The sequence below is a fragment of the Pleurodeles waltl genome, chromosome 9 (assembly GCF_031143425.1).
Source record: "Pleurodeles waltl isolate 20211129_DDA chromosome 9, aPleWal1.hap1.20221129, whole genome shotgun sequence".
NCBI classification, from domain to species: domain Eukaryota; kingdom Metazoa; phylum Chordata; class Amphibia; order Caudata; family Salamandridae; genus Pleurodeles; species Pleurodeles waltl.
The window spans coordinates 1,122,933,833-1,122,950,204 of NC_090448.1; the positions used below are offsets into that span (position 1 = coordinate 1,122,933,833).

The 16,372-nt window shown below is 42.2% G+C and overlaps 1 protein-coding gene across 5 annotated transcripts in view; it reads left to right on the plus strand.

Moving 5' to 3' along the window:
• The window catches only part of MTA1 (metastasis associated 1), a 555,902-nt gene that overhangs the window by 458,072 nt on the left and 81,458 nt on the right, over positions 1-16,372 (plus strand). Inside the window, exon 18 of one of the 5 annotated variants that reach the window (XM_069208852.1) lies at positions 5,621-6,178. The exons of the other annotated variants lie outside the window; for them this stretch is intronic. Coding sequence (XP_069064953.1) covers positions 5,621-5,799 — 179 coding nt within the window. The 3' untranslated portion in view covers positions 5,800-6,178. Of the gene's footprint in view, positions 1-5,620; positions 6,179-16,372 lie in introns of those variants that run through there. 5 annotated transcript variants of the gene reach the window in all.

Below are 16,372 nucleotides of genomic sequence, written 5' to 3' on the forward strand. Positions count from 1 at the left end.
ACATAGGCCACTTCATCACTCTGCTTTCTTTTAATGCTTCTTCCATGCAAGAGGAGCAACTTCACCGTCTGCACTCCGGGTGGATGAGTATTTTTGTAGGGTATGTTGGAGTGAAGAAAGAGCAGGCTGTACAGAAGCGGCCATCTCCATATGGATCGTGCTCTGTATCAAGATCTGCTACGCATTGGCCAAGAAGCACCCGCCTGAGGGTTTAAGTGCTCATTCCACCAGAGCCAAGGCTGTGACCACTGCTTTAGTACGAGGAGTTTGTCCTGGACATCTGCCTGGCAGCAACGTGGGCTTCTCTGCACACGGTCACAAAGCACTACTGCCTGTACAGTGAGATTCCGTAGGGATAGGCATTTTTCCTGTTTGGTCCTGCAGGACTTCCTTGTGTGAAATTGGTCTGCACACCCACCTCCAGGGAGGTATTGCCTGCTTACCTATTCTAAGGTAAGGAATCTGCAGCTAGACGTCTCTATCAGATGAACAAGTTACTTACTTCGGTAATGCTTTAGCTGGTAGAAAATGTATCTAGCCGCAGATTCCTTACCAACCATTCTATTGACCCCACAAATCACCTCCTGCTCCTCCCTCACACATGAAACACAGATTTATAGGGACAGGGTTGTTCCCTTTTAGGGTGCTAGTTTTCAACATCAGTGGTCTGTGTTCTTCATGGCTGCGCACTTTTGATGTGGAAAGTTGTGAAAAGCAACTGACATCAGCGAGCCTGAGTGGTGCCGCACATGTCACTTCCGGTGCAGACCACACCGATGCTAGAAACCGACGTGCAGGGGTACTGCTTCTGAAAAAAAAAAAAAATCTGGATCCAGTCTGACGCCTGGGGATAATTCTACGGAAAGGAATCTGCAGCTAGATAGAATTTCTACCATATAAGGTACAACTGAAGGTAAGTAATTTGTTCTTTAGCACTGACTTCTACTTTGGCAGCAAGATCCCCAATAGTTCCTTCTGTGCCGAAAGACTCAATCAGTGCCAAGTGATGACACAATCCTGACACCAATCTGACCTGGAACAAACATTAACTAGAGCCAGGCCTGTCTTGTACTATGAAATGGCAAAAGTGCAACCAGTAGTCATTTACACAGATTCATATCCAATTTGTTTGCCCATATGTTGATACCAGCAGAGGATTAACTTGGTCCCAGAGAAACCCTATGTCCTTCTTGACATTGATGAGGAGGGGAACAGATTACGCAACACCCCTCCTCCCCCTAATACGCTGATGATTCATTGTATATTGTCAGTCGAAATTCCAGTAGGCTCAACCCATCTACTGAAAGAGCTATTCATGCTATGTGCCCCACTTATGGAGGAAACTGCTTAATTTGCAGTGATGATTAAGAGATCATGGAATGCCTTGGCAGAGCTATTATCACAAGTTTTGTGCTCTTTGATGGCTGCAGGCTATTTGGATAAAAAGATGATTGAGAGCTAGAACAATTCAAGTACAGACACGCCACAGTATGATCTTTGGGCTTATTTACGTATACTAAACATTTTCCCCACCAATACAGATAATTCAGAGGCTTTTGTAGGGGCCTAACTTAGAGGCCGCACAAGCCCAACCAACCTGTACCTCAGCAGCAACACTGTCCTTTTAAGGCCATGGCAAAGGAAGAATCAAACCATCAGGTACAGCAATCCTTCAGTTATTCCTTCTCTGCTGCAGAGGCTATTATGCTACTTCATTTGCCTTCTCAAGCTTGTGTTTGGCCATTAGGAGCAAGATTCAACAGTACCATGACGTCAGATGGTCTTACAGATTGTTCAAAATGGCTACACTTAGCCATTCATCTCAGCCGCTGTCACCACCGCCCCCCCCCCCCCTCCCCTCCACCCACCCACAAGGATGGTATCCTTTGACTTGCAGGACACTGATTTCCACATACCTGTCCTGGGGTCTCACAGGCGTTGCCTGCTTGTTCAAGGTGGCCAGGAACATCTTCAATTTACAAGCTCCCCTTCGGCCTTACCTTTGTGGTGGCGGTAGTCTTTGTCCATCCTCTGAGGTCGAGAGTTGCATGTATTCCTGTACTGCAACTACCTGCCATTGGCCGGTTTGTGGTAGTCTGACTTAAGGACCACAGACTAACCCCTAAACTTCATTGAGTTTCACATCCAACTAGCCAAAGTCTCATCAGAACCCCTAGAGAGACTTCATTCATTGAGTCGATTCTGAGCACAGTGACATTTAAGTCCTTTTATTCGCCACAGTGCACTCTGAACATTCAGGTTATGGTCTCACTGTTCGGAATCATTGTTTGGTTTTGGTGAGGATGGTTCTGAGGCTTCTTGATTCCCTGGCCTCGTTCATCCTTATCATTCCGAATGCCTGACTGCACATATTTGCACTGCAGTGGAACCTCAAATCTCAGTGGGCCAAGCATGAGGGATGCCTCAGCAAATCTGTTCCTGATCTTGAGGGAGATGGTTCAGGATATGCAGTAGTGGAAGGCTTCTGGATTCTGGGGACTGCTTGCCAGAGATCATCAGATGGATCTGGTCCTCATTGGAGAGTCATCTTCATATCGGTCTTGTAGAGCTTTGAGCGATCTGTTTATCCTTGAAAGCCTTCCTGCCATCTTTGAAAGGGATACAGGTGAAGGACCTCTTGTGCAACCCAACCACACATGATTCTGAAACAACCATGGCAGAGTGGAATCCTGGCTCGTGTGACCTGGAGGCACTACTGTTGTTGGGATGGCTAGACCAGAAGAACATTTTCCTGATTGCAGCCACCTGGTGGGATCTTGTAGGCATGGCTAGACCAGCAGAACGTCTTCCTAGTGGCCAGCCTCCTAGTGGGGTCTCCGAATGCCTGTACAGACAAAGCGAACAGGCATCTTGCCGACTGAGTGGCGTCTTCATCCTGGGGTGGCGTAGGGCATTCACCACCGTTGAATTTGCAGCATCAGCAATTCTGTGTTGTGGAGTTAGTCTAGAGCAGTCATTGGAAGACTCACTTAGCTGGAATGGGAGGAAGGACTCCTGTATGTATTCCCACCACTACCTCTGGTCTCGACTTCTGGGAAAGATCAATTCAGACAGAGCCAAGTCATGCTCATTGCCCCAAGCTGGGCAAGGATAGTGTACTTCCCACACCTCCTATCTGACTCCCATTTCAGGGTGGTCTCCTGTCTCCAACAGAGAAGGGTTCTGCATCAAAGCTTCCACAACCTATTTCTCCATGCTTTGAGATTAAGTTGTAGCAAATAAATGTGCTCGACTTTTCAGTCAAGGCGGTTGTCATCCTTGCAGTCTAGATGCCCTTCAACAGAAACGGATCTACCATTGGCACTGAGAGAAATTTATTTTGTCATACAACCACCTACATCACCTTCTTTCCGGACACTTTAGTACTAAAGACCTATCGAAATTCCTTCTGAAACGTACAACGCGATCCACATTCACCAAACAGTTACTCTGCCAATGTTCTTTAGTCTGCCTCACTCCTCAAAAGAGGAGAGTCCATCGCTTTGATCCTCAGAGGGTGTGTTTTTTTAAATGGTGAAGTCTTATCTTGAACCCTTGTGCCTTCTCATGGGATTTCAAGTGGCGCAACAGTATTGAATCCATTTTGCAATTTTTGCTTGGACTTCGTTTTTTGCTTACCAGAAGAGTTTGAGCAGGATTTTGGCCTTTTTCAGGAACGGCTATGTGACCGAGTCCAGGACAGGGCCCACGGCTTAGAAAAGGACCTGTGCTTCGATCATGGCATCTTCCAGGGTTCGGTGACATAGAGTTTTGTCTTCAGATTTCATATCTCCTTTAGATGCAGGAGGGCACACTTGTAGACACTTTTCTTGGAATGTTGAATAGAGCACAGGTGGATACATTGTGCGAGTCTGTGACGGACCTCTGCTTTTTGTAGTCTTGAAACAGCTTGAAGCCTGTCACTTTCAGTGGGAAGATTGTTCGCTCTCTAGCACACTCAAGAATTTCTAAGTTGCCAGAATCTGCATTGGAAGGCTATTAAAGGAACTTCTCTTCTCATATAGAGTATGCAGTTGTGCCTCCGATCCATAACCTCTGTGTAGGCACAAAGTCACTGCGGAGCTGCACGACACCACCTACCAGCACATAGGAGCAATCCAATTTCACACCTGTGGATATTCTAAAGGTGAGGAATCTGCTGCTAGAAATATCAGTGAGAAACACCATGTTATCTCACAGACATCTTCAGGTTCAGCAGTTAATGATGGGGGCAGTCAGTGCCAGTACAAGACCCGTTACTTGTTCTGAATTTCGTTCCTGGTCTGTGTCACTGTCAGGATTTCAGATGCAGCACCTCAGGTGGCAGATTAATTTCTACCAATTTGGGTGCTTTATGAAATAAATAGATGATCTTGCAACGTGTCATCTTGTTACTAGAGATCCTGCAGTCACTTGTGCCAAACCATGTATCTTAACATCACAAGATTATTGTAGCCACCCTCGCTAGTGAAGAGCATGACTTTTTCCTAAGGCAGACTCCCCTTCTCATCAGTCTTTTTTCAGCAGCGCAGTTCATGGCGAATGAATGTACTATGTCACAATAGACCCTCTTTACAACGTTAGTGCTTCGGTTCCAAAGAATTCTGGAAATAATTTTTGCCTGCAATTGCCTATGGTTTCAGTTGGGTACTGTATAGAACTGATTCTGTGACACTGTTGGTTAATGATAGGAATATTATATCTATATTTTTAATTGTATTTGAAAAGTTTCAAGCTACTTCTGAGTTGGGGAAATTATGCTAAATGTTTGTGGTCAGACAAAAAAAATACACGAGAACAACAGTTACTAGTAGAGGCATTTGTATTAATTAAAATAAAATGAGCTTCTGGTGTGCAGAATTCAAAGGTGGCTTGCGCCGTTTATAGAAACACATGGCGCGGTAATTAATGCTTTTCTTTATTTTATATTAACACCTTAATGGCAAACCTCTCGGATTGCGCAAATAGTTTTATTTTCTATACCTCTTCCTATTAATAAGCACCGATTTATCAGAATAAAGAATACAATAAGTAAATATTTTAATATTTTTGGGAGTTCGTTTAAGTTGAAAATATTTTGTTACATAGACATAGTAGCAGGAAGAATGAGGATCCTGTAAGTAATTTAACTGCTTGAATTTCCTAGTATTTTTCATTAGTTATGTAACTAATATTGCTTTGTGCTGTTTGTTTTTTTAATTAATAAAGGTACACCTATTCCTCAGTTTGTATTTCACAAATTAGTTTGTTATAGTGCAAAGAAATTGTACTTAGTAGCTGGAATTTTAATTAGAAATGGGCTAAAAGGAGGAGATTAACAAATAACTGTTGAAACCCAGATAAATGTACTAGCCCGGCCTTAATAAAATCTCATTTCTTCAAGTTCTTGATGACATACTAAGGCGGTACATTGTTTTTTTCTATTCTGAGAAGTATATGTACAACCTTTATATAGTCATCAGGGTCTGTTAACCTGCTTTCACCATACTGGGATGATAAGTACAGATTGTGTGAGCAAGGAGTTGCATATATGTTTGAGTTGAACACAGTATACATTTTTCCGTTAAATTGAATCAAATACTTTCCTAATTTTTATTTTTTTACAAAATTTTACTCTTAGACAATCATATGGAACATTACTCACGAATGGGTGAAATCTGGGCAAAATTTGCTGTTTTCGCCAATTCCGCTCTGGAGGTGAAACCTTACGTCCATCCCAGTCAAGGAGAAATGGAGAAAACTGAGGCAAATCTGGCTCAAAAAAGTACTGTGAATCTAAAGGAGTCACCTGGCCTGTGACACAATAATGAAGAAGAAAGGTGCTTGCGTGCTCGAAACGGATGTTTCAATTCCATCTTTAAAGGAAAACTTTTCATAGTTATTTGACATTCTAAATAACTAAATGAGCGCAAATTGACATTTCCATTTCTGAATGTTACACATTCAATATCCTATTGGAAGATTGCATCCTGCTCGTTCTGATGAGGGTTGATCTGTCATAAAATATATATATATATATTTTTGGCTTAATTAGAAATGTACATGCTTTCTAGGAGCCCTGTAAAATATATGCTTTTTATTGTAGGTTTCTTTTTTTAAGCCTGAAACATTTATTTTCCAAGGTATTTTGAATGTAAATCTAAACTGGTCTTTGTAAATAAAGAATTTATCAAATTAACTATTCCTTGAAGTTATGAGTCCCCTTTGTATGCAACAACCTATTGCTGACGTTAATGGAAATCAGTGAAATCTATGCATCATTATTAAAGACTCTAACATTTGGCACCATTGGTCACCAATAGGCAGAAGATGGCTGGAATGACCAAAATTTGCCAAGATTAACAGATAAATGGGCATTAAGTGGTAGAGTTAAGGTGAAATACATAATTTTCAAAGTCTCTGTTATTCATGAATGTTCTTGGAGGATGTCCTTTATCCTGTTTTTGTGCTTCATCAGAATGTGTGGTTCATGTGGCTCTTTACTCCGGATTGAGGACATTTCCTAGAAAGAATGTCTTCCAGGTGGCAAGTGATCCGCATCCATTTATGGGAGCGCCTTATTCTTCTACATTTGCATTCACTTGTCTTTCTTTTAATTGGCTAAACATATCTATCTTAATTTGTGTCAGCTGCTTCATCCCTAATCTATGGAGTTCTGATCTTTATTAGTGGTCTTTACTTTTTTTTTTTATGGAGCACTCGTAATTACCAAGGTGAAATTATTGATTGTTAGTATATAGGTTAGCCCAAGGTAGTCACCTGTCTATGGCACAGTATGGTATTTAATCCTTTAAATTGAAATGTTTCTCACACCTTAATGTATGCCAACCATTTGCAATTTTTCAGATAAAGTAGATTGGAATTTAAAAGTAATTTTTTTCAGGATTGGTTTTGTGAAGACATCTAATGCCCAGTTTGGTAAAGACGTACGTTGCAGCCCCTTACTGCCTCTGCCTATTTGGTAAAGTCATACACTGTAGCCTTTCCATGCTAAGCCTTGTATTGTGAATGTGGTAACTGCTTAAGTAGCTTGGAACAAGCAGCAAATTGATTATTAAGCCTTAATGGTGATTGGAAGAAGATCCTGTAATAATCACTGCAAAATCTTTCCTCATTAAGGGGGAACGTTTCTGTAAATAGCATGTAAACACCTGATCAGCGGATTATAAAATAAATTATTAAAATTACTTCGGCATCTGACACTTGATTCTGTGTGAGGGGGATAAAGCGATTTTTCACTTGCAGATTTCAGACAACCATTACCATTGACTGTCAATTATTACTGCCATTTGAGACTGACAAGACAACCAACTTTAATTCTTCTGATAGACAAAAGATAAGTGTAGTTAGGTTCTCTTCTATCAATACAAAATTTCATCATTTTTAACCCTTAGAGAGCGTCTGCCACCGTAACCGACTAATTGAGACGAATGGGCAGAACATTTATTTTAAAATGGTTAATTATTTATCATGATAAGCAGGTTTTAAGGAAACTCCTGTAACAATGTGATTGTCCATCACTCAAGAAAAAAATGAAATTCTACCTCTGTAATGACCGAAACGGTATCATGCGTATTGCAGTGTTACTCCATAGTAGCACAGTTGCTGAGGGATACAAATTGTCCTTTGACAGGATTGTTTATTTAAAATTTGATTTTTGGGTGATGCATATACTTGCAGAAATTGATATTCATAACATTGTAAGCATTGAACTGTTTTGAAGGTAGACCACCTTTTGAACCAAGTTTGCCCTCACTCAGGCCTCCAGAACTTTATTTTACATTAAATGTACAAGGCCTGTGATATACTAGTTGCTCAAGAGATGTTATGTTGATTTGTAATGCTCTTGTAAGCAGATTATCAGTTCTCCAGTCCTTCATGAGATGTCAAAGGCATTCCATGGGCTTTAGTAGTGTAACTTATTTCAGTTGCACTTTCCGCCGCTCAAGATCCGTTCTGTTTACTACTTGCAGATATCATTCAGATTAGGTGGACCACATGGTTTTGCAACTAGACTAGGGTGTTTGTATTGCAGTATATAGTCATTCACAGTTTATGGTTGAAATCGGTAGAGAGAAGGAATCTATTAAACATGTGCTCAATTCTTTGCATTAATGCTCTAATAATACTTTTTTAACTATTTTTCCTTCACCTTTGGAAGTACACGACTTCCAGTGTGGATGGATTAATTTTGCTAATCTTCACTTTTGGATCTGACCCAGATTTCTTGCGCTGAAAAGCACTTCTTTTTCCCTTTACTCTTGGTGGAGCAGATCAAAATACAGCAAGGAATTGCTTTCTGAAATGCATTTTGAAGGCTTTACCCCACTAACCATGACACAAAAATAACTGGGTCTCTTTTATAGACCCTAGTCTATCGCTGCTCTTTGAAATTGTACAGTAAAATAATGAATGAATGAATGAAAGGTTTTTCTAGGGCACGCACTTACTCCTAGGAGTGTCTCGGTGCTGAGGAATGATCGAACTAAAATCCTCCACAATTGAGGCACATGAAAACAGCCAGGTTTTCACTTTTTTCTATAACTCAATTCTGACCTTTAAAAATGAAGCTCGGTGAGGAGCTGATTCCACACTTGTAAAGCCATGTAGGAAAAAAGCACCCACCCTTCTTGACCTTTATTACTTACAAGACCAAGTGGTGTGTTAGAAGACTGAAGAACTTTTAGTGGAGAACAATGCTGAAGTCTGAGGGTCAAAAGAAAAAGACTCAATACACCAGAACTAAATATTTAAAGGGGATTCTGTTCTTTTTTTGGCAGCCAGTGCTGAGATCTAAGATAAGACATATTCAGACATCCACTGCATTCTGGGTGACCGGCAACTGTGATTAGCTACTCAGGAAAGCCTAAATACAGAACATTGCTGTAATGCAGTCTTGCGGTGATAGGTTAGCGGGCTACTGTCTTGTGGGAGAACAAAAAGAGGAACTTCTTTAATCCACAATGCAAGACATTTACCAATGACCAAATGACACCTGAGATTGAAAGGAAAGCTAAGTGTCAAACTTGACCCCAAAGTTATTGGCAATCACTACCTTCTACGGAGGAGGAGGAGACTTCTTTGACCAGCACCTCTCACATCAATTGGTCTGCAGACACCCAAACAATAGAATCTCTGTTTTCTGTATTGCACTTCAGATTTCTAGAGTGCAACCCAAGGCTGCTTGAAGACGAGCTTTAAAGGATGCTGATGCACCTGCAGACCACTGCTCAGGCAAGAGAAGCAGCTGTGTGTTGCCCGTGTAAGATACCACTTAAAAGCCATACAACTCAACCAGAGGTGCCAACAGGACCAGATATAGAATAGATATTAAATAAGATAGGGGTCAGAGAGGACCTCTGTGGCACCCCAGCAGGAAGGGGCGTAGTGTACAAAGAGATAGGAGCCAGTCAAACTGATTCTTCTGTTTTCCAAAAGGGATTTAGTCCACTTAAGTGCCTTGCCCAGACCCCAATGTCAGCTAAGTGCTGCAGGATAATTGCATGTAAGACAGTGTAGATCAAAGAAAATCAATGGTGCATTCTCTCCTTGATCAAATGTCAATTTGATACACTAAGACACCTTTAGTAATACTGCCTCTGTGCTTTATCAAGGGTGGAACACGTCTTGGCTAGGATGTTAAAGCCTGTGTTATTTGAAATAGAGAGCTGGTTTTTTATTAGATTCTCAACCATTTTAGATGCTGCTGGAAGAAGCAATATTGGTCTGAAAATTGTCATCCCATTAGGGTCTGCAGAAGACATCTTGAGAAATCGATATCCTCTCTCTACTAGATAAAACGTAAAGCCCTTATTGAAGCCAGTGGTCATGGACTTAATAGTTCTGGCCCTCTATTATTTCACACATTGACTGTGTAACACCACCCTAACTTTGTCCCTAAACCTACACTGGTTCCTGTTACATTGATGATCATTCTGCACAAGACATGTTTTGGGAACAAAAAAATTTGAGCCACATCATCCCTGTCATTGGGAGCTCCTTTGACATCCCTTTTAAACCAGGATCCAATTTAAATTCACATGCATCGTATTAAACGCCCTTAACCACCAACAACTGCAACCGATGTGATATCTTTAAAAAATATGAGGCGACAATACAAATCAAAGACACAAAAAAGGTCTACGTTGAGAAACAAAAAAGTCTAATCAATTTTGGCTGCAATTCAAGTTCAGTGCTGCCCTCCTCCCTCTGGAACTGTGCCTAAAGATCAGAGATAAGGAAAAAACCTTTAGGTCCGTAAAAAACTGAAAACAAGTGTTTAAGCATTATGGGGAATTGTAACAACCTGTACATGCTACAGACGTACCCTACTCCACCACAACCCTTAGTCATTTGTCTACTGCTACCCCTCAAGCCCATGTTTTGATACCAGAAGTTCTCATGTTACTTTTTCCTCTATCTTTCTCTGACTTTGTCTCTGAGCTCATAATTCCTTTTGCTTAATTAGTTGTTATTGTCTTTCTTTTTTTAACAAGTTTTATTTGTATTCCTTGTTTGGTTAATTGAAAATAAATTTAGTTCTATTTCTAATGTACAAAATATATTAAATGCCATTGCCACATACTCCAATCTTGTATCGGGGAAGCATAATGCTGGGTGTTAGGATGTCTTCAATGTTAATTTTTGAAGCTTCTTTAGCCAACGTTGCACCAAGAGTGGGCTGTTCAATTTATAGTGCAAATTCCAAGTGTAGCTAAATAATCCAACAATTCATTCAAAGGTGTTGCTTTGTTTGTTCACCTTTGATTTTAGGTTGCTAAGTGGAAGTGGTTGACTGGGAGCAGAATGAATATATTTGCCCAGAGATTTCTTTCCCCTATGACCACTAAAGGGATGCGTGATCTAAACATTGGGTCGTACTTCTGTAGGCTGGACTCTACAGTGTCCATCCCGAAATCCTCTTTTTAGATTTTCTGAGTTTGCGTCTTCAATATTTATCAACTTGTGCATTGTGAATGTATTAATATCCTGAAGTTGCAGGCATTTGTTAGATGTGTCCAGTTATACAAATTGAGATCATGACTGTATTAAGTATTTGCAATGTCAATAGGTCTTGCCATGCCGTACAGTTTTTCTAATGCTGTGCAGCATGGTTAAATAAGGGTGTGGGGTAGCCAATAAATGGTTAGAAGCCTCACTTTGTAGGCATGCACACCTACAAAATGATGCAGCTTCTTCTTTTTTTATTTGCAGATCTGAGTTGGATCAGCAAATAAAAATAATGTTTTAAAGTGTTTTTGTGAACTGCAAGTTGAGGGAGCAACACGGAGTGTGTGGATGAACAGAGGGTGCTGGTATGGGGAAGCAAAAAGGAGTGGGGGGAGAAGCAACAGGTGACAAAGGGTGCGGTTGGGGTAGGGCAGAGGGAAAGGAAGCAACACTGAGGGCATGGATGGGAGGAGAAGCAACAGGCAAGAGGTGGGTGGAGTAGAAGAAACTGCATGGCTGACGAGTGAGAACGTGGAATGGACAGGGAGAAGCACACAGGTGATAGTGAGGGACAAAAAGTGATGGGGGAAGAGAGCCACACGAGGGAGGCAACTGGGAAACAAGTGCACTCCTGTGGAGTGTAACGCAAAAGTAGTGCTTGAAAAGCAATTTGTATAATCATAGAAGGCAGCCAATGAAAACAGATGGTAAAGTGGTTATGGCTCCCTGGCATGTTCAAGTACAAGATTGACAAACTGAGACACAAATAAGAAGCAGGCAAGTGAGTGACATAAACACTAACCAATTTTAAATTATGGGTGGGATCCAGCCACCTGTACGTTCTTGGTAAGCCCACAGTATGTCTCCCAACAGACCACACATGGGCTGTCTCATAGGCTCTGCCTAAAAATGGTTTCAAAATAGTCAAGCTTATGCCTGTCTGTCATTGCTGTACAGGACTAAACAACTTTGATTCAGTAAACGTAAAGAGCCCTAATTGTATGTCACCTAGCCACCAATCATACAATCGTTTTACAAGATATACTGAGATCAGTGAGTGTAATTAATTTATAAATAGACAAGGCAAAGAAAATGTTAAACTAGATCTAGTGGGGAAATACTTATTGAGTTATTAAAAAAGTTAGTTGGATTTAACATTGGTAAATTTGCACCTTTACCACAATAAAGAAAGGGAAAGCATAATTCAGCAAACGTTGTTGTAGTTCACGTTCTTCAGTTACTGTTGCAATCCAAAGCAGATACTCCTTTTGAGTCTTTATTTTGGTACAGCTTCAACTATGCTTGCTTGTCACCTTTTGTAGGGCCTTCTTGGGATCTTTTGGTGGTCATGGTTTCTGGGCAGTGTCCATTGTGGGTACTGTCATTTACACTGGTGTTCCAGGGCCACAAATACTGTTGGAAAACCGAGGCACCTCCCTATAGGCACTTGATATTGCAGGTATAGAGGTTGTACTGTCAAGGCAGTCTAGAAGAATGGTCTACAAAGTTGTTAATTCGGACACCCCCTCCTCCATGTTTTTTATATATATATATATATATATATATATATATATATTCGATGGCATGTGTAGCTGCAGATACACATGCTGTGCATTATCCTGCCATCTAGTGTTGGGCTCGGAGTGTTACAAGTTGTTCTTCGAAGAAGAAGTCTTTTCAAGTCACGAGACCGAGGGACTCCTCCCTTTCGGCTCCATTGCGCATGGGCGTCGACTCCATCTTAGATTGTTTTCTTTCCGCCATCGGGTTCGGACGTGTTCCTCTTCGCTCTGTATTTCGGATCGGGAAAGTTAGCTAAACATCGAAAATTCAACGGTATTGTTCGCACTCGATACCGGTTTAGTGTTAGCATATCTACACCGATAATAGAAGCGCTCCGGCGGCCCTTTGGGGCTTCTGCTCCTTAGCGGGGCCTGGTCGGCCCGACAGCGTTCATCGTCGAAACTAATGGACCGGACCCCCTTCCGCTTCTGTCCGAAGTGCCACACGAAGTATCCTTATACACACCAACACTTGGTCTGTAATCTGTGTCTATCACCGGAACACAGGGAGGATACTTGTGAGGCCTGTCAGGCATTTCGATCGAAAAAGACCCTACGCGATCGAAGAGCCAGAAGACTACAAATGGCGTCGACGCCAAGAGAACAGCTCGACGTCGAGGAGGAGGAAAGAATCTCCATCCAGGGAACGGACTCAGACGACTCAGAAAGTGAGTGACCCGCGACAACGCAGAAAACTGAGTAAAACTGCCCCGTCCAAGACTCACTCCAAGATCGTAAAGGCCAAGGGGATGCCACTGCCAGCAGGCCATGGCTTAACCCATAGAAAAGAGAGTGACAAAAACATCAGCACCGAAAAAGGCCAAACAACTGCTGAAGACATCTGACTTCGGTCGAGATTCAGGCTCCGAACGATCTCTGCACCGAGAGTTCGACTCTGTTACCTCTGAACCGAAAAAAACTGTTTCGAAACCTTCGGTACCAAAAAAAGCAGCCTCGGAGCCGAAATTAGGCTCTTACACAGAAGAGCAAGGACTTTCCGGCCAAATGCATGAACATAGATTTGAGCAGGAAATAGGTATGGGGGAACCAGACCATACCCAAAGGAGGCTGCATATCCAGAAAGAGACTGGAAAAATACAAACTCTTCCACCAATTAAGATCAAAAGAAAGCTGGCATTTCATGAGTCAGAAATGCAGCCGAAGGCAAAGGTGGCAAGAGATAAAACACCTCCACCAAGGTTTTCGCCACAACCTTCTCCACTACATTCACCACACCTGTCCCCGGTAACAACACCCCCAATGCAGTCACCGACCCACACAGGGATGACACAGGATGATCCGGATGCATGGGACTTATATGATGCTCCGGTATCCGACAACAGCCCAGATTGCTACCCAACAAGGCCGTCACCTCCAGAGGACAGTACTGCATACATGCAGGTACTATCAAGGGCAGCTACATTCCACAATGTAGCAATGCATTCGGAGCCAATAGAGGATGATTTCCTATTCAACACCTTGGCATCCACCCACACTTCCTACCAAAGTCTGACAATGATCCCAGGCATGCTCAAGCACGCAAAACAGGTCTTCCAGGAGCCAGTGAAAGGGATGGCTATCACGCCTAGGGTGGAGGAAAAAATACAAACCTCCCCCAACGGACCCTGTGTTTATAACACATCAACTGACACCAGATTCAGTGGTTGTGGGAGCAGCAAGAAAGAGGGCAAACTCTCAATCATCAGGAGACGCACCACCGCCTGACAAAGAGAGTAGGAAGTTTGATGCAGCGGGCAAACGAGTGGCAGCACAGGCAGCCAATCAATGGCGGATCGCAAACTCGCAAGCCCTACTGTCTCGCTATGACAGGGCACACTGGGACGAGATGCAACACATTATACAGCACTTACCCAAAGAGCACCAGAAACGTGCCTAACAGGTTGTTGAAGAAGGACAAGCAATATCCAACAACCAGATAAGGTCCGCATTAGACTCGGCAGACATAGCAGCACGGACAGTCAACACTGCGGTAACCATTCGCAGGCATGCATGGTTACGGAGCTCAGGATTCAAACCAGAAATCCAGCAAGCTGTATTAAACATGCCTTTTAACCAGGAACAATTGTTTGGGCCGGAGGTGGACACAGCAATTGAGAAAATAAAGGACACAGACACGGCCAAAGCCATGGGCACACTACTCCCCACAAAGCAGAGGCACATTTAGAAAGCCACAATTTAGAGGGGGGGTTCCTATGCAAACACCAGAGCCTTCCACCTCGCAAACCAGACCCACCTATCAGGGACAATACCAGAGAGGAGGGTTTCGAGGCTCATATAGGGGTGGACAATTCCCAAGAGCAAGGGGAAAATTCCAAAGCCCTAAAACAAGTCAAACCAAACAGTGACTTCAATGTCACAAAACCCCAACACTTAACACCAGTGGGGGGGGAGACTTACTGCATAATACAAAAACTGGACACACATAACTACGGACGCATGGGTCCTAGCCATTATCCAACATGGTTATTGTATAGAATTCATAAATTTCCCACCAGATGTGCCTCCAAGAGCACACAATATGTCTAAACAACACTTAGACCTGTTACAACTAGAGGTCCAATCATTGTTACAAAAACAAGCAATAGAGTTAGTACCCAGCCATCAAAAAGGAACAGGTGTCTACTCACTATATTTCCTAATTCCAAAGAAAGACAAAACGTTGAGACCCATATTAGACCTCAGAACGCTGAATCTCTTCATCAAATCAGATCACTTCCACATGGTAACACTTCAAGACGTGGTTCCCTTGCTCAAAAAACAGGACTACATTGCAACGTTAGATCTCAAGGATGCATACTTTCACATACCCATACATCCTTCGCTCAGAAAATACTTAAGGTTTGTAATACACAGCGTGCACTATCAATTCAAGGTGTTACCGTTCGGGATAACAGCCCCAAAGGTATTCACAAAATGCCTTGTAGTAGGATGCTGCTCATATAAGGAGACAGCACATGCACGTATTCCCATACTTAGACGATTGGTTAATAAAAACCAGCACTCAACAACAGTGTCTTCTTCACACGCAATACGTTATAGAAACTCTACACAAACTAGGGTTTTCTATAAATTACCAAAAATCACATCTGCAACCATCCCAGATACAACAATACTTGGGAGCAACACTCAACACACAAAAAGCGATTGCCACACCAAGTCCACAAAGGGTACAAGCGTTTCAGAATATTACATTAAACATACAGCCAAACCAACACTACCAAGTAAGGTTTGTAATGAAACTTCTAGGTATGATGTCCTCATGCATAGCCATTGTCCCAAACGCAAGATTACACATCTTCTCATGCCACGAACAGATGTACACTGGGTAAGTGACATTTTCCATATATATATATATATATATATATATATATATATATACACACACACACATATATGTTCAATGGCATGTGTAGCTGCAGATACACATGCTATGCATTATTCTGCCATCTAGTGTTGGGCTCGGAGTGTTACAAGTTTTTTTCTTCAAAAAAGTCTTTTAAGAGTCACAGGATTGAGTGACTCCTCCTCTCTGTCATACTGCACATGGGCATCAACTCCATTGTTAGATTGTTTTCTTTCCGCTGTCGGGTCCGGACTTGTTTCCTCTCTCTCTGAGATTTCGAATCTGAAACTTCAGAAAACTCACTTATTCGTATGTATTGTTTTGATTGCGTTGCCATCTAGCCTCAAACTAATAGTACCGTCGGAATCTAGATTTTCGCCCTTCTGGGCACGTGCACCTGACTAGGGCATGTTCGGGCCTACCGCGTGGAAGCCTGATGGATTGGACTTCATTTCAATTTTGCCCTTGGTGCCACGCAAAATTTCCCTACACAGAC